The sequence below is a fragment of the Octopus bimaculoides genome, chromosome 4 (genome assembly GCF_046866305.1).
Source record: "Octopus bimaculoides isolate indiv1 chromosome 4, ASM4686630v1, whole genome shotgun sequence".
Taxonomy (NCBI): Eukaryota; Metazoa; Mollusca; class Cephalopoda; order Octopoda; family Octopodidae; genus Octopus; species Octopus bimaculoides.
The window spans coordinates 88,217,571-88,239,931 of NC_142931.1; the positions used below are offsets into that span (position 1 = coordinate 88,217,571).

The window sequence follows — 22,361 nt, forward strand, 5'->3', positions numbered from 1 at the left end:
ATAAGTTTGTACCTCACGATACACACCACCGAAAACCTACTGTTCCCGTAACAATGGTTTTTTTTCCGCACCACTCACTAATGAATCGTATCTGGAAAACGCGAATCAGTTTGATTTTTCTATTTTGGAAAACTACCAACATTTCTAGGCTTTTACGCAAACAGCCTGGATATATGAACTGTAGGTTTCTCATTGAGATTAATAATGCTCTCCTTTTCCTTCCGAAATAACCGGGTGGTTGATCTTTACAACAGTGCATGACTTTTGCATCTTACCACATGGTTCCAGTTTCAGTCCCACTGCATAGCACTTTGGGCAGGGACAACAAAATCCTTGTGAGAAGGTTTAGTAGACGGAAACTAAAAGAAGCCGGTCGAACATGCGCGCACACACACACGTATGTGTCTGTGTGCTTGTAATTGTCCCCACCACCACTTCCCAACCGGTATTGGTCTGTTTACGTCCCCGTAACTTAGCGGTTCGGTATAAGAAGCCAATAAAATAAGTAACAAGATTATTGTAATTGATTGAAATAAGTAAAAGATAAAAGATAGACAAAGTTTTGCGTGTCTTTTACATACAGTGTAGGCTAAAATTTATAGATATATTCCATAGTACGGTACGGCATTGCACAGTCTGAAATTTATTTGGGAAACTTAATTACTTTCAGTTTGAGTTTCACATATTGAATTCTGTTTTTTGTTTGTTTTTCTGTGATATGATATTGGAATAGATTTACAGTTTATAAACTGATGAAAAACTACGATTACATTTTTATCGACTAACGATGGATGTAAACATAAAATGTAATGACCAATTGCGCTATCTTTCTATCGCATCTCAATTGCTTTACTTAATGTTAAATTAACCTATCATTGCAAAGTTTAGCCACGCATCAACTTACTGATGCATTTTTTATATCAGCTAATCTTTGGAATGATTTCGTTGGGGATGGGGAACGAAGTTTAACCGAAACGTTACAGAACAACAGGACGACTAAAAACGAATAGAGTATATGCTTGTCCACATTTCTTCAAGAATAAACAGATGTGTTCTACATCGTAAATAAGAAGTTAAATATTAAATCTTGGAACATGTTACATACTGTATCTCGTTGTTATATAAATGTTAATATCACGATAGTGCTTGATATCATGAGATAAAAATAATTAAAACATTATAAACAGTAAAGCATCTAAATATACTGAAAATAACACATCTTAAATGTACTGGTGTTAAAATATCTTTATAAGACTCTAGGCCTCGAGACCTCAAAGTTTCCTCTTTTTTGTTATACATAAAATTTTCAGCCTCCAAAACCTTGAGTCTCATACGGATATTTATTTTAATCATCTATACATATGTACAGATTATGTTGCTCCCAGTAGCAAAGGACAAAATGAAAGTGAAAAAAATTCGTGTGGCTGTGTGGTAAGTAGCTTGCTTATCAACCACATGGTTTCGAGTTCAGTTCCACTGCGTGGCACTTTGGGCAAGTGTCTTCTACTATAGCCTCGGGCCAACCAAAGCCTTGTGAGTGGATTTGGTAGACGGAAACTGAAAGAAGCCCGTTGTATATATATATATATATATATATATATATATATATATATATATATATGTATGTGTGTGTGTGTTTGTGTCTGTGTTTGTCCCCCCACCATCGCTTGATAACCGATGCTGGTGTTTACGTCCCCGTAACTTAGCGGTTCGGCAAAAAGAGACCGATAGAATAAGTACTAGGCTTACAAAGAATAAGTCCTAGGGTCAATTTGCTCGACTAAAGGTGGTGCTCCAGCATGGCCGCAGTCAAATGACTGAAACAAATAAAAGAATAAAAGAATATATATATATATATATATATATATATATATATATATTTATGTATATATTAACATTATCTCGGTTGAAAAAACTTCGATAATGTAAATATGTTAATATTTACCAGGGTAGCAAAAATCACACAAAAACTGAAATATCATACCCGGTTAATAGGTAGAAATACCATGTTAAAGTGATGTATTTTGAGTAGATATGAAGAATAATAATAAATGGAGCAAAACGCGTATAATCAATAAGTTCCTTTAATTCCTACATATGTTTCAAAATATAAGTGCACTCTACTCCAAAGAAGTAACAGGTGCTGGAATTGCACATAAATTCATCGTCAGGGAACCAACATACAAAAGCAAGACATGCGCTAAATGCTAAGGTTGCGTACGAATCAGCATGATTGACGCGCCAACTTTCAGATGCAGTTCGTGAGCTGGTAGTTCTGCGGGTCCCCCCTTTTGTCAGATTTGTCATGGGCCGACCGGTCTATTTCAGATACATGGGAAGCTGGATTAAATTTTTCATCAACACAGGGGAGCCGAAATAAATTTTTATCAATGTCCAAGGGAAGCCAAATCGCGAAAAAGGTTGAGAAATGCTGATCTATAACGATGGTTTTTATTTAGGCACATCGTAAAAGTAATTATAATGAATTGCTTAATATAAAGAAAAGTATGTTTTTTCAAGAAAATACAATTAGAAAAATATTTACCATTTCAAGTCATCACTAAAAACAAAGCTCATCAATTTTTGAATGAAATAATAATTTTATTCTTTTATTCTAAGTTGTAAATTTTGCCCGAGAAATAAAGCAAATAATCACCAAATGCATTGTTAAAAATCTGCAAGTCGATAGCAAATATCTCCAAATTGATTAGAAATGCATAAATTTAATAATAACAATGTTTTTGAGATTCCGGTTCGAATGACATGAGTGTTTTTGCTTTACTTTTGACACGTAATACTTAAATAGTGGAGGAGATGTGATGTTGCTGTGGGCTGGAAGTATGCAAGAAGTTAAAATTTTTTTTGGACTAAAATGTGGTGTATGCGTGCGAGTAGATGTAATCGCCTTACCTCGGTTTTCCTTTCGTCGACTGCGAGTCTGTCTTGCGGTATCCGATCCTTGAAGCTTGCCCCGACCCAAAGAACACCAGGAATAGCAGCTGCTTCTCCCAAACATAGACCGTCGCTTAACACGTCTTGTCCTGACCACAACCCCGTTCGAAAAAGGGCACGAATCTCGATCGAGGCTCCCTCTGCCCTTTTTCCCCTTCCGGTCAGCCTCCCCAGACACTGACGTCATACCACATAAAACACAACCGGGACCCTAAGCAAGACATGTGTAATTGGTGTAATTTGAATGAAATTAGTTGTGTAGTTCTGGAGTTTTAGGGATTCACACAGACATCCATTCTCAATTATATATATATATATATATATATATATATATATATATATATATATATATATATATATATATATATATATATATATATATATATATATATATATATGAAATATGAAAAAAAAAAAATTAGAATTCACGTGACTTAATTCAGAACCATGTACCGGTACTTTGTTAGTGAGATGCTGTACAAACAGCTGTAATGCATCGTAAATGCAGATGCGTCTCCTCGGGTGAATTTTCAAAAAGTACATTGCTTTTAATTTGCCGTTTTGCTTATTTCAATAACAATACATTTTCGTAATTGTAGCGTACTATGCGAATAAAATATATAAATGTAAAATAAATAAAGAAATAAAGAAAGAAACGATCTTGCTTTAATTGTACTGGATGCAGACACTGGTTATACTTTCTTATAAATTTGGTAGGATTTGCGGAATGAGCATGCTTCGATTTTGAGTATTTGTTTACTTATTAACTATGTTTACCATTTACTTATTGCTTACATATGAAAATTGTACTATTTTTCATTGAAGTTTTAATAAATCTTACGATCTCTAAACATAGAATATACTTTGTTGAGTTTGTTCCCTTCAATTGTTGTGTATGTATTCAAACTTTATTTTCATTTCCGTTCTCAATCAACCCTTAGATTCCATTTAATCTTAATTTTGAACTTAAAACTTATCGTTTGCCAAAAATAATTTCTCGGAAGTTACAACCGATTGTTTTTCAAAATAATATTTAGTTTTAAAAACTGGTAAATTTATTTGCAATTTCTTAAATGTTTCTATATAATATGAATTGTCTCTTCCATTTACTAACGCAAATTGTATTCTTTCTGATAAAAATATAAATAACTGTTACGATCTCTAAACAGAAAATACTTCTTGTTTAACTTTATTCCCTTTAACCATTGGGCATTCGTTCAAACTTAATTATTTTTCTATCGTATCTCAGTTAACCTACAAACTGCATTTAATCATAATTTTACAATTAAAATGTTATCGTCTGCCAAAAAGTATTTCTCAGAAGTTACTTCTGATTGTTAATTTCAGAAAAAATACTCTTTGCTGAATTTTGCTCCCCATTACTACTGTATGCGCATTTAAACTTTATTATTTTCCTTTCAATTTTCAATTTATCCTCAAGCGGTATTTAATATTAATTTCACATTTAAAATTTATCGTCTGCCAAAAAGAATTTTCAGAAGTTACTTCCGATTGTTAATTTTTCAAAATAATTTTCAGTTTTGAAAAACAGTAAATAAATGCACAATATTAAACATTCCTATATATCATTTCTGTATAATATTATACATTTGTATAAAAGTTAGTTTGTGTGTTAAAATGTGAACTAAAATATCAAACACCACAAAAGCATATATTCTGTGCAATGTTACCACAACAGGAAGTGGCTGACGTTTTGATTTAGAAAAAGAGCGGCTAAAAGTTTGAAAGTGTTTGTGATTTCATACAATGTTGATTAAAGATCCGCGAAAAGAAATTTACAGCAAATTTCAAAACCAGGTGATATATATATACGTATATATTAATATAGTTCTTACCAGTACACAATCCACCCCTACACATGTAATATGTATCATTCTGTTATTGTGTTTGTGTATGTTTGTGTTGACGTTGTAAGAATTTTATAAACTTAATTCTTTTTTGGAACAGTAGATCTCGATGTGCATAAAACTATAAATAATAACATGTAAATATTGAGTTGAAAACCCTTCTGGATAGAAAATATAAAATGATACCCACAGATGTGAGTTTCGTGTCTCACCTTTCGATTTTCAGCCCAATATTTTACATGCTATTATTTATAGCGATATGTGCTTCATGATCCGCTATTCACACACACATATGTCGGGACAGTGGGTCGCGACTGATGGAATGTGTTTATGAACATAGCTTCTCTGTTGCACAATCAGTCTTGTAAAATAGAATCAAATACAACCAGAAGAATTTTGAAATAATTTAAAGGTAGACGTATTTGGAAAATTTTTGCAAAATCTGTGCTGACAACTATGAATATTCTGAAACGAAAAGTTTAACTTTGTATGACGTTTCTGGCGCCTACTGTGGAACAATGCCTGTCTTTCTTGCAGGCAGATCCCTGCGAAGGGAACAGACAAAAGGTTGCTAAGGTTGAAATAAATGCCTTTAATTCCAGTGTCTTCTTGTGTGAGAACGCTATATTCTAAAAAATAAATTCTTACTTTGTATTCTGCGATAAAACTAATTTCGTTATTCTTCAGGCATAACTACAGGGTTTTACCCCCTAGACTTTGGGAGGTCTGTAGTTACCCTGTAGTTATGCCATTCTTCAAACCAATACCCCTTCACCTGTGCCGACGCTCTTCTATACGTATACCTTTGTATATATTTGCATGTGTTGTGTGTATGTTTATCAAACTTTTCAGATCTCTTCTCGAGCGTTTTGGGCTGTTGAGTATCTTACTAATTTAAATTTTTTTCGTCATTATTAATTCGAAATAATTATACTTATAGATAACCTAATTGATGCTTTTTCATAGGCACTAATTTCTTTTGATTAAACGAAAATTCAAATTTTACCTGTACTTAAAAGAACGTAAATTACTGAGGTTAATTACTCAGTAATTATCTGTAAATTACACGAGCCACGAGATCTTTTCATGGTCGCTTGACATACTAGAAATGACAGCCAAATCTTCTACCTTCACTGTTATAAACAGTATCTATAACTGAATTGTATCTGGACTGTTTTTGATTATAGATTTCCTATGACATCTTAATGTCTCTATCCAACTTAACATTTACTATTTCCATGAAGTTGATACTTACAAATGTGTCTTTAATAAATCTGGTTTTTCTTTTTGCCTGTGCACGAATTCAATTACCATGTTGCTGGCCATTTATTTGTGTCTTCTGATTAAAACACAGACAATATGCTACCCATCCAACAGGTAACCGAGTACCTTAGCTGGTCAATTTTCTGCAGTTTGTATTTCAGATATCATCATCATCATGATTTAACTGCCATTTTTCTTGCTGGCATGGGTTGGACAGTTTGACAGGATCTGATAGGGCTGCACTAGGCTCCATTGTCTGTTTTGGAATGGTTTCTATAGCTGGATACCCTTCCTAATACCAACCACTTTACAGTGTACTGAGTGCTTTTTACATGGCACCAGCACTGATATCAATTCTGCAGTGGTGATGGGTCTTCCTGAGTACAGCAAGGTGCCATATATCTCAGTCCTTTGTCATCTCCTTTATAAGGCTCAGTATCTTGAGATTGCTCTTCACTACTTCATCCCATGTCCTCCTGGATCTCCCTCTTCTATGAGTTCCATCCACTTTAAACAATTGGCACTTTCGTGTGCAAATGTCTACATCCATATAACTCACATGACTATGTACAGTCTTCTCTCTTGTACACCACACCTAATTCCTCCTATGCCTAACTTTTTCCTCAGTATGCTAGTGCTATGTAGCACATGTATAGTGACATTATGAATCCAGCAGAGCACACTAACTTCATTCCTCTCTAGCCTTTGCATGTCTTCTGCATTCAATGCCCATGTCTCATTATCATGTAGCATTGCTGTTTGTGTACATGCATCATACAGTCTTCCTTTCACTTGGAGAGAGAAACTTTTCCTTGCAACAGCGGTAAAAGCTCTCTGAATGTTCTCCATTGTATTCTTATTCTAGTGATTACACTTTCTGCACATCCTCCCTTATTGCTAATTGGGTCTCCTGGTAGCAGAAATTATCCACTACCTCGGGAGCATTTGTGGCGCCTGTGCATCTTCCATATACATGCACTACTTTCTCTCATAAGCCTCCTGTTTTTCCACTGCACCTCTTATGTGTCTATAACTTGCATCATATTGAATTCCTGCCCATACTTTTCCTACATATCAAGCAGGACCATTTAACTGATGGGGGTAATATCCTGTCTGTTTTCTTGCTTACTAGAAACTTAGTCTTTGTTAAGTTAACCTTAAGACCCTTTGATTCCAGGTTTTGCTTCCACACCTGAAATTTCTTTTCTAGTTCTGTTACAAAATCTGCTATCAGAGCAAGATCATCAGCATATAGCAGTTTCTAGGGGCAGCCAGTCTTGAATTCTTCTGTTATGACCAGGAGTATGATGATGAATAGGAGGGGACTGAGAACTGAACCCTGATGAACGCTTACCTGTCTATTAAATTCATCAGTATACTCATGGTTAACTCTCACCTTACTGACAGAACCTCTGTACATGACCTGCACATCTTTCGCTAGCCACTTTTTACCCCTAGTTTCTTCAGAGCCCACCATATCACACAGTGATATACTCTGTCAGAGGCTTTCTTCAAGTTTGTAACTTTCATACCTGGTCCAGCAATTTGATACCTCTGTAATTACTTCTATCTTAGACATCTCCCTTACTCTTGTAGCAGCTGACTATAATACTGTCACACCAGTCATTGGGATGACACCTTCATGGACAACCTGATTAACTATATGGGTGACTAGATCATATCCTACTCTGCAAGATATTTTAAGCATCTCATCAGTGACTCCTGATGGATCAGGGGCTTTCCCTGCCTTCGTATTCTTAATTGCCTTATCTATCATACTACTTTCAACATGAATAGCTGATCCTCTGTTGGGTTCATAAAGGAGAGATTACCTTTCTCTCATTCATTCTTCACATTTTATTAGCCTTTCATAATAGCTTTCTACACCTCTTCCTTTTCAGAGTCACTGAGTGTAAGCATACCATTATCCATCCATACACACTTCTCTCCCACAATATCTCAATTCTTTCTGACACACTGTCTAGTGATCCTGAATACCTCAAGTCTCTGATCTTCACTCTGTAAGATGTTGGCAAACTTCTTCCTTTCTGCTTTTGCTCTTGCTTCATAAACCTGTCACCTAGCTTCCCTCTTAGCTACCTGATATAGCTCTTTGCTGCTTCCATCTCTCTAATCTTTCCAAGCCTGTCTCTTTGCTTGTAGTGCTCTTTGTACCTCACTGTTCCACCACCAAGTCTCTCTCTGTCAGCCAGAAACTTTGTCCCAGCCAGAGATTTGGTCTGCAGCTTTCAGAAGATTGTTCCGTAAGAACTTCCAGTTGTCCTCTACTTTATACAATTTCCAGTTGTCCTCTACTTTATACAATTTCCAGTTGTCTTCTACTTCACAACATCCTCCTCTTTCTCATTAAATACTGTAATTGGAATATCTCTAAATCTCTGACTGTTTGATGGATCTTTGAGTTTCCATAATTTCCTTTTCCAAATTGGTTTGCATCTCTGTGCCCTGAGTCTGAAGTTGCTAACCACTAACTTATGTTGAGTTATACGTTCCTCACTGGGAAAGGACTATGTATTTATAAGCATCTGTCTACCTCTGCTTCTGATGAGGATGTAGTCAATCTGGCTTGAGTGCCCATCAAACTAATAAGTGACAAGATGGCTAGCTGGTCTCCTGAAGTTAGTGTTGCAGATGAGCAAGTCATTTGCGTCACTGAACTCCAGGAGCCTTGTTCCCTCTTCATTTCTAGCATCAAAGCCATTGACGTGTTGCCTAACATGACCATTGATGTCACCAGCTACAATAATAAGGTCATTGTCCTTTGTTGTTGAGGTAGACTTCTGAAAGGACTCATAGAAACAGTCTTTCTGTTCATCTGCTAGACTAGCATGTGGAGTATATGCAGAGATAAATGTCATTGTTACATTATATAAGACTATTCTTAACTTGATAATTCTGTTGCATACCCTGACTACTTCAGTCACCTTATTTATCGACTTCTCTGCCAAGAGTATATCTATCCCATCACTACTTCCTATCTAGAAGAATTTGTATCTACACCCCTTACCCACAGCAGTCTAGCTGAGGCTCCCCACCATCATACCTCTTGCATGCAACAAACATCCACATTTCTTCAGTCAAGTATTTCAATAATCTCGCCAGACCTACCTTTCATAATGTTGACATTGATCATGGCTGTTCTAAATTTGTGAACTTCTGGAGAGTGTGAGAGCATGTTGGGGATTGTGTTTGGCATCTGTGAAGAAGAAAAATACGTTTTCAGGCACAATCCTAGAGGTAATGAGTCCTTGTACATGTCAATGAAAGCAGTTATAGATATAAGTATAGGTAAATATGCATATGCTACTCAATGTTCACAGTCTCCTTCCAACCCCTCAAGTTTTCAGGGGGGATGAGGCAGGTGTGGGTGGTGATATTGAAAATAGGTGACATATTTGTACAAAATACTCATACATTTGCTTATGAATAAAAGCATATGTCATGTGACCACGTGACCAATCAGGCTATCAGATGTTGTTATGCATTACTGGTAACAATGTACTTTTGCATTATTTTAGTCTTCGAATGATGCCACCCTGCTGGCTAGGCAAGCAGGCCAAAAAGGCACATGGCTCAGTGGTTAGAGCATCAGGCTTACAATCGTGCGGTAGTGAATTTGATTCTCAGACCTTGCTGTGTGTTGTGTTCTTGAGCAAGACACTTTATTTCATATTGCTCCAGTTCACTCAGCTGTAGAAATGAATTGCAATGTCACTGGTGCCAAGCTGTATCAGCATTTGCTTTTCCCTTGGATAATGTCAGTGATGTGGAGAAAGGATTGGTATGCATGGACAACTGCTGGTCTTCCATAAATAACCTTGCCAGGACTTGTGCCTTGGAGGGGGACTTTCTAGGTGCAATCCAATGGTCATTCATGAGTGAAGGGGGTCTCTCCTATTTCTCAAAGGTATGTGCATATATCTGTAATTGTAGTGCTTGAGAAGACACGTCAAGTTAGGTAAAAGAAAGTGGCCATCCATACATACAGGCAGGTCCGTTATGTCCATGCCTCCCACTCTCTTGCTCTCTCTCTCAGCTGAGATACTGGGCTCCACTTAAAGAACACTCATGCCAGCACCATGTAAAAAGCACTCATGGTCAGGTCATATAATAGCACCCATACTCATACCACGTAAAAGGTACCCAAAACATCTGTAGAGTGTATGGCATTAGGAAGGGCATCCAGCTAGAGAAACCGACAAATGGAGCCTGGGCAGCTCTCCGGCTGACCAGCTCCTGTCAAACTGTCCAACACATGTCAGTATGTTAACTATTGATGGTGATGTGTAGACTAACATAGTTTAAAATATAAAAACTTTATATATGGTTATGTAGACATCTATGTTTAACTCATTCAAATGCATACATTCTTTTACACACTATACATTCATATATGTATGCATGTGTGTGTCTGACTTTAATAAGAGAGGAAGAGTAAGGGGAAATAGTCGTAACTGCTGCTTGTTTAGTCTTTGCTTAAACAGGACCTTGTCCACATGGGTTCATCTAGCAAAATACGAATTCATAAAAATATTCATTGACGATGCATCTGTAAGAAGCTACAGTGGAGAAACTTTGATGTTAAAATAAATGTTGAAATATGAATTCACAAATATTGCAGCAATGAAAATATGAAAACAATAAAAGCAATGATAATATAGAAAAAGTGAACCATTAGTATTTTCTATTTGTGGATTGAGAGAGCAGAGTGAGAAAGTGAAAATGATTGGGTAGCTACATTTTATTGACGAAAGAAAGAGAGTCAAAATTTGTAAAGTAGAGTGGCTTATCTCAGAAAGCTGGAGATTTAAGATAAATACATTTTCAACTTATGTCTTGCTTGGCTGCAGAAATTCATTTTAGCAGCTGCTCGTTTAGTCTTCGCTTAAATAGGACCCTGTCCACGTGGGTTCATCTAACAGTGAATTTAAGAATCTATTTACCTGAATGGGAATGGAAATTTGAGTAGATTTCATTACTATGAATATCTCATATTTAAGTATTTATTTTCTGTTTTGCTGAATGCTCCTTTATGGTGATACTGTTGATGACTCTGTAGATCAATTCTTGCATAGAAGAGTCGATGGCATTGACTGCATGGCAATGTTGGTGGAGGACGAGGTTGATTTTGTCAAGCCTTTCTCTTCTGTCATTTGATTTCTTCCTTTTCTTTTCTGGTGACTTTGAAGTTTATGTTTCTGAAGGTGATGGAATGCCTCCACTTGGTACGGTCTTGGGCTTGTGTTTCAAACAATTTAGGCTCAAGTCCAATGGCTTTTAATGTTGCTTTGAGTTGGTCCTTGTTTTTTACTTGAAGTGAGCTCACTGAATAAGACTTGGTGTGAGAATCTTGACTCTTCCATTCTTGCTACATGTCCTGACCATCAAAGACAGTTTTTCATGACTACTACTGCAGCGACAAATAATATTAATACCCATTGGCATGGCATCTGAGAGAAGCTACGAAGAACTGTTTTGGATGTTAACTAACTGTTATCAGAATACAAATTCACAAAGATATTCATTGACATGGCATCTAAGAGAGGCTATGGCAAAGTGATTTGGACAAAGTAATATTGCTGAAGTCTAGATGACTTGTTCCTTTGTCATTTCTCATGTTATAAAATATAGCTTCCGTGCTCACCAGTATAGCTATCCTATTCTCTCTTCATGTGAACATGCTACAATTATAATATGCTTCTCAGTCAACTTTGAGGTAGTTCATATTGGGGCCTCATTGAAATACCTCCTTTAGCACTCATAATGACTCTTATTCTATTTGTCCCTCGTCTAAGAATTTTTATTTATTTGCTTACTCTGACTACTTCAGTTAGCAGTACATTCTGGAATGAAATGAGTATGCTTCATTGATATGCAACTCGCAAATAAATTGTGACAAAAACTGGATATAAGATGGGATAGATGTAGTGTGCAAGAGAGAACACTGCTCTGTGTAAACATGTGGTATGAAGGATGATAGAAGTATAAAGAAGAACAGAGAACTGAGAGTGGATGAAATCTGTAGATGAATGAAACCTAGAATGACATGGGTTGAAGACTGATTGCAGAATGCTGAATCCCAGGAAGACTGCAATAATTAGTGACATGGTGCTGAAAAAGACATGCCTGCCTATGCAAACATGGTGAAATGTCCTTTAAAATAGTGGTGGTGATGAAGTTGGGAGGGATAATGTCTCTAATTTTATTGAATTCATGAAAGCATGTTTGTGTGTTATGAGGAGAGTTAATTTCTGACATATTAAGTTAGGCTCTTCTGCTTTCTGTAGTGTTTCACTGCATGGTTTATGTTGGATATAGATGCTTGCTTTTTAATTTGTTTCCTTTATTATTAAAAAAAAGGAAACACCTTGATGTATTGTAGCTAATTTGGAGCAACAAATATTAGAGAAGGCTTTCAAATCAGGATGTCAAGTTTCCTTGTGATGTTGGTCCTTGTATCTTCAAAGAGGACAACCCCATGGTTGATACATAAATAGTATCACAGTAGTTGATATTCAGAGGAGCATTTAAATGCTATTGCAAATTTCATGATGTATACAATTGTCATCCTCTTAAGATTTTGCTTGGCATATGTGTTAACAAGGGAACCCTTTTGCAGTCACTCAGCCTGCTTGGAGTACTAGACACAATCTCACTCAAATCACATCCTACCATTTCAACAATGGGAGGATATGTTAGATAAAGTAGTACTAGATACATTTTTGATAAAAGATATTCTGGTCTGACCTGGGCTAAGCAGCAACAATATTACCAGTTGCTTTAATTTCGGGGAAGGGGATAAGTCAATTACATTGACCCCGGTACTCAACTGATATCAACTCCAAGAGGATGAAAGACAAAGTCATCCTCGGTGGAATTTGAACTCAGAACGCAAATATGGGCAAAATGCCACCAAGATTTTGCCCAGCCTGCTAACAATTCTGCCAGCTCACCGCTTTCGTTGTTTCAATCATATTGGCCAGTGAAAGACCCCCTAGACAATGAAAGATATTTTCGTATGACTGGACCTCAGCAGTATTTGTTGGTAGTGAAAGTTATCCACTGTCAAGTCAGATGTAGAACTACCTTAGTAGTCAAGGCAGACCGAAGATATGATGTAAGATCAATATATATATCCAATGCATGATAGTAAGGAAAATCAAATGTGGAACTAATGACACCAATGATATCACTTTGACCTGAATCCCAGCATGGTGATGTTCTTTATATATAAGCATTGTCATATTACTTGTGACAGTTACATTAAGTTGTTTACTGCTATTGCTCATCAATATTATTAGTAGTGTGTCAAAAAGAATAATATTTTCATGTTTTAGCATGTACTATTAAATGAAATTAGGTTGTTTTTGAGGTTTTATTCCTGGCAGGTGTTTTTTTAGCCACAGGCCAAGCCTTATCAAAGGCATTCCAAGCATGACCACCCTGTTTTTTATTCAAACAAACACTATATTTCAAGGACTTTTTTTTAAAATAGTAGCATGTAATATGAAGGAAATTTGGCTGCTATTTTTAGTAGCTTGAGTGAGACTTCCTCATTAGCTTGTGAAGGCAGTTGTTATGGTTTTTATGTGAATGATACCCATGTGAAAGAGAAAGAGGGGTTTTACCCTTTAGCATTTGAACTGGCAATATCCAGCCCAAATATTCTTTCTATTTTATCTTCAAACTAGCCAGATCCAATCTCTTAGACCTACCAAACACTGTCATTCTAAAACTAAACAATCTCATCATCAAAATTTTAATGCATGACAAATTTAAAACCATGTGAATAAATAAGCATTACATTTGACTGAATGCTAAATGGTTAAGTCAGCTACATGAATTGTTCCTTGTATGTCTTTTAGTGAGGTTCTTTCTATTGCAAGCATTCATTAAAATTTTTTTGTTCCTTGCAGATGTTCAGCTTGAACATTATAGCAACATAAATGTGCCAATTTCTAACTGTGGAGGGAACCTGTGGAAGGGGTAGACCCAGGAAGTCATGAGATGAGGTAGTGAAGCCTGATCTTCGAATGTTGGGCCTCATGGAAGCAATGATAAGTGACCAAGACTTTTGGTGATATGCCATACTTGAGAAGATCTGTCAAACCAAGTAAAATCATAGTCATGGCCAATGCTGGTGTCATGTAACTGGCACCTGTGCCAGTGGTACGTAAAAAGCACCCATTACTCTCTTGGAGTGGTTGGCATTAGGAAGGACATCCAGCCATAGAAACCATGCCAGATCAGACTGGAACTTGGTGTACTTCCCAGCTTACCAGTTTTCTGTCAGACCGTCCAACCCATGCCAGCATGGAAAGCAGATGTTAAATGATGATTATGATAATCTCACCAAACTGGCAGGACCTGCAAGGTGGATCAGCATTGTCCCCCTTTTTTTTTACTAACTCGTTATAAATGGAATCACTTTCATAATGAAAACAAAACTAAATCTATGAATTTCAGTTATTTGCTAATTCCTTAGATGCCACTGATGGTGCTGAATAATGTTCCATGAGGAGTTGTTCTTAGTCCTAGGGTCAAGCGAATATATAATCAAAGATGCTCCACTATGACTATTTAACCTTTTCTTTTTTTTCCCTAGATAGACATAGTGCTATTAGGGCTAGTTTTTACAATGTACTTCCTTTTTTGAGGCTTCTAGCTGGTTGAGTGACCATGTAGAAGCTACTATATACTTGTCATCTGCCAAGTTTCAGTCACAAGGTTTGGGATGACCTGAACCTATGATAGAAAGCACTTCTAAGGTGCTTGTGGTGGGATTGAACCAAGATTTATGTGGTTGTGAAGTGAACTTTTTAACCAGTGTGAGTGAATTGGGTGATGGTTGCCATTCTCAATATTTTTGTTATTGATCAAGCAGATCTATAATCAAAGATGTTTCAGTTATGTCTCTTCTTGTTTTATTTTCATTTTTTCTGAGATAATGTATTATGAACTATATTATCCAATGTGTTCTTTTTTTAAGACAGTAGGCTGTGATTTGAGGAAGATTTTGTGGCTAATTTAAGCAGGTTAAGTAACCACATAACAACTCTTCCTTGTTGGCTCATGTAAAATAAAGAACTGATGTCAACTGAATGAACAAACACTTGAATTGTCAAATAAACAGTTCATAAAAATATGCAATTATTAACTTTTTGCTACCATATTTCTGTTGAAATATACTTCCATTGTTTCAATTTTTTTTTTATGAAAGTCCCAAACAATGTGAGAAGGCACTTAGTGTAAGGGATTATGTAGAAGGTAAAGTTAAGACAAAAGGAATGAATTTACTTGAGACTTGAAAGAGTTTGAGTCATAAGATGGAAGAGAGTTCCAATGTCTGGCAGTTTGAGGGAAAAAGCTGTGACCATAGAAAGACTTCCATATTCATGGAAGTACAACAGCTTTTGGATGAAGATGCTGTGAGTTTTGAGTCAGGTGGAGATGGCACAAAGTGATCTGGAACTAAGAGAGAAAGTTCATCAGAGTACTTCCAATAGTAATAACAATAGAAAAACTAAGACTGATAATATCACGTTGATGTGACAAGGGTTACAAAGTTGATGCAAAAGAGGGATCAATCAAATTAGAGACTTTCTTCTGAACCCAGCTCAAGGAGAGTCAAGTGACCAGATGGGACACCTACTAAATATGACCACAGTGTTCCATACAAGGATGATTTGTGGACTTGTAAAGATACAAAATAGCCTCATATGTGAGGTAGTACTTTGATCTATACAATGACCCAACATTACAGAAGGCAGACCTACCTATTGACTGTGTATAAGAAAGACCAGATGAAAAAGTAAGACCAGGCAGTTTCAAAGACCTTTCCTCAAACGGTTTGACTGTCTCACCATGTGATACATCAGGCCCATAATTCATGTAAATGGGAGGAAGATAGGGAACCTGATTCCTAATGAAGGACATCTATTTGGTCTTGGCAGGGTTGAATGTTACTAACCACCTTTTACCCCATTTTTAATTTTGAAAATAATTAAGAATTTAGTAAAATAACCTTGTCATTATTATAATTAATGTTTCGAACAAATTAATATGAAATTTTGATGGAATGCATTTGTACCTTAAAACGAAGTCTGTATCATCAAATCATGAGTGGTGTGAGGCAAGTTGGATTTAATCTTTTAACATTTAAACCAGCCATATCGGGCCTAAACATTCTACCTGTATTATGTTCAAACTAGCTAGATCTGGCTTCTCACACATTCCCTACAATGTTATTGTAAAAATAAACAATTACAACATTGAAATCTCAAAGTTATGAGATTAATAAGCATTACATTTGACAGAGTAAACTGAATGCTGAAGGATTAATGTCATTCACATCAGTGATGAAAGAATTAATATCTCACAATCAGATGAAGGTTCAATACAGACAAGATCCTCACTTCTTCTTTCATGTGCCCATTCTCCAATCTTCATTACTGACTTTGTCTTCCTTCCCTGGTCAATAAAGTAAATACCAGTCAGATATTGAGGTTCAATATAATATACTACATTTTTTTCACCAAAACTTATATACATGTCCATCATCATCATCATCATCATCGTTTAACGTCCGCTTTCCATGCTAGCATGGGTTGGACGATTTGACTGAGGACTGGTGAAACCGGATGGCAACACCAGGCTCCAGTCTGATTTGGCAGAGTTTCTACAGCTGGATGCCCTTCCTAACGCCAACCACTCAGAGAGTGTAGTGGGTGCTTTTACGTGTCACCCGCACGAAAACGGCCACGCTCGAAATGGTGTCTTTTATGTGCCACCCGCACAAGCCAGTCCAGGGGCACTGGCAGCGATCTCGCTCGAAAATCCTACAGGAGCCAGTCAGGCGGTACTGGCAACGGCCACGCTCAAAATGGTGCATCTCATGTGCCACCCGCACAAGAACCAGTCCAGGGGCACTGGCAACGATCTTACTTGGCTTGCCGGGTCTTCTCACGCACAGCACATTTCCAAAGGTCTCGGTCAGTAGTCATCGCCTCGGTGAGGCCCAATGTACGAAGGTCTTGCCTCACCACCTCAACCCAGGTCTTCCTGGGCCTACCTCTTCCACGGGTTCCCTCAACTGTTAGGGTGTGGCACTTTTTCACGCAGCTATCCTCCTCCATTCTCACCACATGTCCATACCAGCGCAATCGTCTCTCTTGCACGCCACAACTGATGCTTCTAATGTTCAGCTTTTCTCTCAAGATACTTACACTCTGACGGGTATTCACATTGACATTACACATCCAACGGAGCATACTGGCTTCATTCCTTGCGAGCTTACGTATGTCCTCAGCAGTTACAGCCCATGTTTCACTGCCATGTAGCATGGTTGTTCGTACACATGCGTCATACAGTCTGCCTTTTACTCTGAGTGAGAGTCCCTTTGTCGCCAGCAGGTGTAAGAGCTCTCTAAACTTTTCCCAGGCTATTCTTATTCTAGCAGCTACACTTTCAGCGCACCCACCCCAACTACTAACTTGGTCGCCCAGATAGCGGGAGCTATCGACTACCTCTAGTTTTTCACCCTGGAATGAGATAGAAGTTGTTTCCTGTTTGTTTGCAGTCTTTATTGCACCTGAACATCTGCCACAAACAAAAACTAACTTGCTAGTTAACCTGCCTTTGATGTTGCTGCACCTCTTATGTGTCCATAGCTTGCACCGGGTACATCTTATAGAGTTACTACCTACTCCTTTTCTACATACTGAGCAGGGCCATCTACCTGAAGGGGGGCCATATGCTAGGAATTGTTGTTACCTATTTGGAATCTCACTACAGTCAGCTTAACTTTTGATCTTCTGAGAATGATAAAGTAAATAGCAACCAAGTAGTCGAGTTGATTTAGTTGCTTAAACCCAAAATATGTGGTCTTGTATCTACCGATATTAAATGTTTTTTCGCTGCGTTTGAGGATTCCCATGACTCTATCACCATCAAATTCCGTATTTATGAATTTGAATTGAAAACTTGAGTGATAGTTAATCTTCAGTAGCTGATTACATAATCATGGGTGCCACCCCAGTGGATGTGTTGCAGTTACTCTCTTGATCTTGACCATTAATCTAGTATTCCTCCACTCAGCATCGGTGTAAGAAGCACCATTGGTTCAGTTGAGTTTTTCTGCTACCTCTTCATAATCCACCATGCTGCAGTCTCACGACTTTGCCATATTCCTGGCAGGGGGTGAGGGGAGGGTTGCTGAATGGGTGCCATGCTTTGCCAAAGGGCAGCCCATAACTATGCAAGAAATAGTTCTCACTCTGTGAGGTATTTTCAAATTACCTGCATACCCAGATATTAAAAAAAAAAGTAAATAAGTATTTTGTATGTGTATTTCGTGTGCAAGATTTAATTAAATAAGTATTATTATGTTACTGTGTGTAGCCATCTACCTACCTATATTAGAATCAAGTTTTGTTATGATTCTATTGTTAAAGTTTATTAACAAAGTGTTTTCATTTTCTTCCATTTTATTTTTGTTTAGCATGTACTTGTATTGGTTTCATTTAATGTTGATGCCTTGTGTGCTTGCAAGATCCTGCAGGTTAGTATAATTGATTCTGTATATTTTGATATAATTTATATTAATTTACAAAAAATTGCTCTTTATACAAAAAAAAAAAAAAATTTAACCCCTTCTGTTGAAATACACTGTCTATAACTTTTAATTAATTTTGTAAAAAATGAAACTTACCTCACTCCCGCAAACTTGTTGGCCTTCTGTCAAAATTTGAAACTAATATTATGTGTTTTCCTTTCAGTATAATACATCATTATCCTCATTGTTTTAGCATCTACTTTTCTATGCTTGTAAGAGTTAGATGAGAGTTGTTGAGGCAAATTTTCTATAGCTGGATACTCTTTCTGTTGCTATCCCTCACCCTTTTCCAGGCAAGGTGATATTTTCCCATAGAAAGTTACCAACAAATGACAATGTATGTTGGTGATGAATATTTACAGTTTGCATGCTTTGTCAAGACATACATACTCAACAACATACTTACATTCATGCACTCACATTCATATTCAACTACACACAGACACACACACACACACACACACATGTACATACGTACATACATACATACATTGTACTGTTCTGTTGTTGGCAGGATCATCAAAAAGGTACTCCATTCAGCAAGAGATAGATATAATTTAATAACCACAAGATATATATATGTGAATTGTATGTGAACTACTATAGGCTTGTTTAGTATGCAGTGTACTATCTTGCAATTGTTCAAGTTCAAAATAAATATAGCTATTCTCCGAGAAAAAGTGCAAAAGAGCAAGGAAGAAGGCAAGTTTGGAGGGTAAGAGAGGTAAAAGTTCTGTCCCTTTAATTCGTTAGACAAACATTATTCTTTTACTTTCTTTTATTTATTTCAGACTGTGGCTATATTAGTAGTATTTTATATATGAATTTAAAATGGTTGGTGTAAAGGTTAAAGTTTGTACGACTCCTTAATCTAGAGAGTGTGGTGTTCTCAAATTCAATAGGGATTTTTTTCCTTTTCATGGGCAGCTTGATTAATTAATTTTCTTTAACTAAACACTTTGAAACTTCAGATACTGGTAGAATGTGTCATATAGAACATCTTTTACTCTTAGCGTTGTTGAGAAAAGTTTCTATTTGCAAAGTTATTTCGTGTTAAAGTTGTCGTATTTCGGTAATTTCAACCAATCAGTGACGTGTAGTCAGCTGAATAAAATTACTGCTGTTGTTTGTCAGCAACAACTATCGGCGGTGTATATTTCATTTGTCACTGTTATCTACACTTTCTGAGTGGTTGGCGTTAGGAAGGGCATCCAGCTGTAGAAACTCTGCCAAATTTAGATTGGAGCCTGGTGTTGCCATCCGGTTTCACCAGTCCTCAGTTAAATCGTCCAACCCATGCTAGCATGGAAAGCAGACGTTAAACGATGATGATGATGATGATGATTTATGACATCGTTCGTGTGTTTGTATTGGTTTTAGCTTTAAAAAAATTTACAGCAATTTTTCTACTTCAGGTTAGGGTTAGGATTTTAGGATTAGGGTTTTACGGTTAGGGTTTGGGTTTTAGGGTTAGGGTTACAGAAAAAAGTGAAAAATGAAGAAATTAGAGGGATGGGGGCAAAAAATTTCAAAATTCCAATTTTTGGCAATTTTCCAGAATCTCTGTATCCGATAAGCTGGGGTTTTGGAAAAAAAAATTTTTTTAAAGAACCCAATTATTTGCAAGAAAATGGAGTGGGGGAGGAAGTAGCTGAAAAACAGGAAAACAAACTAAAGGCAGTAGAAATGCACAAACAATTATGGTGGTGTCATGAAGTAAACGTGCTTCAGATACACTCGTTAATTCATACGCACATAACTGAGATGTCATAAATAACAGTGACAAACGAAATACACACTGCCAGAAGTTGTTGTTGACAAACAACAGCAGTAATTTTATTCAGCTGAATACATGTCATTGATTGATTGAAATTACCGAAATACGACAACTTTAACACGAAATAACTTTGCAAATAGAAACTTTTCTCAACAACGCTAAGAGTAAAAGATGTCCTCTATGACACATTCTACCAGTATCCGAAATTTCAAAGTGTTTAGTTAAAGAGAATTAATTAATTGAGTTCCCCATCAAAAGGGCAAGATCCTTCAATAGTAGAAACTTATCAAGATGCTTGAAAATTTCTGATCTCATTTATGAAGTGTATTTTAAGAACTCCACTGACCTAAACTTGAGATCAGAAATTTTCACAAGATCCGAGCTTCTCAATAAGTTTCTGCTGTTGAACTTAAGAACACCATTCGCTTTAGATTAAGGATAGTCTTACAAACACTAGTCTTTCTCTAACCGATTAACCCCTGCACCAACCGTTCTTAGTTTCTGTATAAGTTATTGCCAATATCCTGCTAACTGAAGAGAAGGGACACAATTCCCTTTCCAGCCAAACTTTTTTTTTTATAGAGAATAGACATTTATTTTGAACCTGAACGATTGCAGGATAGTACACAGCATGCAATACAAGCCGGCCAATTATTATACTATTTCTGCATGAAACTAATAATTGTTCACATATAATGCCTGTGTGTATTAAATTATATATATATATACTCTGTTGTGTCTGGGGAGAGACATTCTCTTTTAAGTGCCTCATAGTTTAACACACACACTGGTAAATTTTCCACCCATTTCCTTCTTTATTTTTCTAAAATTTTCATTGCATCTTGCAACCTTTTCAATAGTTGTTGACTCTGTCTGTTATTCACACTGCGTTCTTTTTGTTTGTTTGTGCGCATGTGTGTGGGTGTATGCATGTATATGTGTGTGTGCCTATGTATATATGTATGTATTCTGCATATTCATGTGTTTGTGTGATTTTATGTATGTGTGTGTGTGTTTGCATGTGTGTGTGTATGGGTTTTTTGCAATTATGTACTGTGTATGTATGGATGTGTATCTCCTTATGTGTGGACGTGTGTCTCCATATGTGTCCTTGCGTGAAGTGAAGTGTGTGTGTATATATGGTCATGTCTTCATTTTCAGTCTTCATTTGTGTGTATGTGTGCTTGTCTGTTCATATAACCTTTGTACCTAACCGTCTGTATGTCAATCTGTTTACTTTCATATCCATATGCCTACATACATGTGCATACACATATACACACACCCACACACGCATACATCTACATAACAGCCCATTAACTATTTTACTCTACCTGTATAAACTGTGAGTTGCCTCCATGTTGGTCCTTGGAATGTTGGTAGAGTATGGAAGACAGTTTTTTTGTCATCATATTGTCTCAAATGTTCATTTAGTCGTTCTGTAATGCTCCTAGATGTCTCCCCTATGTATGTCATGTTCATGTCTTTACAAACACCTATGCATCTTATGCTGTAAACTACATTTCTGGTTCTACAGTTAATGCCAGGGCTAATCCTACATACCACGCAGTTATCATTGGTGCATATGGTGTTGTGATCTGACGGAGTTCCCTGGCTTTCAACAATCTTAATGTTGAGTTTGGTCGCCTTCAGAGCTTTCATAAGGTTTTGATCAAGCTGGGGCTATAGATGAGGACACTTAATCAAGGTGGCTAAAAGAGTTAGCAACAGGAAGAGCATCCAACTAGAAAACACTGCCCCAGAAAAACTGTCTAATGTATGCTAGATGGAAAAGTGGGCATAAAATGATGTTCAATGATGAGAATGTGTGTTCCATTTATTTATTTATTTATGCCATGTAGATCGA

At 36.7% G+C, this 22,361-nt stretch overlaps 1 protein-coding gene across 5 annotated transcripts in view; it reads left to right on the forward strand.

Annotated features, from left to right (window-relative positions):
* The first annotated feature begins 3,841 nt into the window (after positions 1-3,841).
* The window catches only part of LOC106870207 (cell division control protein 45 homolog), a 67,523-nt gene continuing 49,003 nt past the window's right edge, over positions 3,842-22,361 (forward strand). The window contains exons 1-2 of one of the 5 annotated variants that reach the window (XM_089350939.1): positions 3,842-4,001; positions 18,604-18,663. Coding sequence is in view for 2 of the 5 variants with exons in the window: in XM_014916209.3 (XP_014771695.2) it covers positions 4,720-4,770; positions 18,604-18,663 (111 nt within the window). In the remaining 3 variants the exon portion in view is untranslated. Of the gene's footprint in view, positions 4,002-4,619; positions 4,771-17,590; positions 17,784-17,909; positions 17,932-18,021; positions 18,429-18,603; positions 18,664-22,361 lie in introns of those variants that run through there. The other 4 variants (XM_014916209.3, XM_052967208.2, XM_089350941.1 and 1 more) reach the window with 4 other exon arrangements.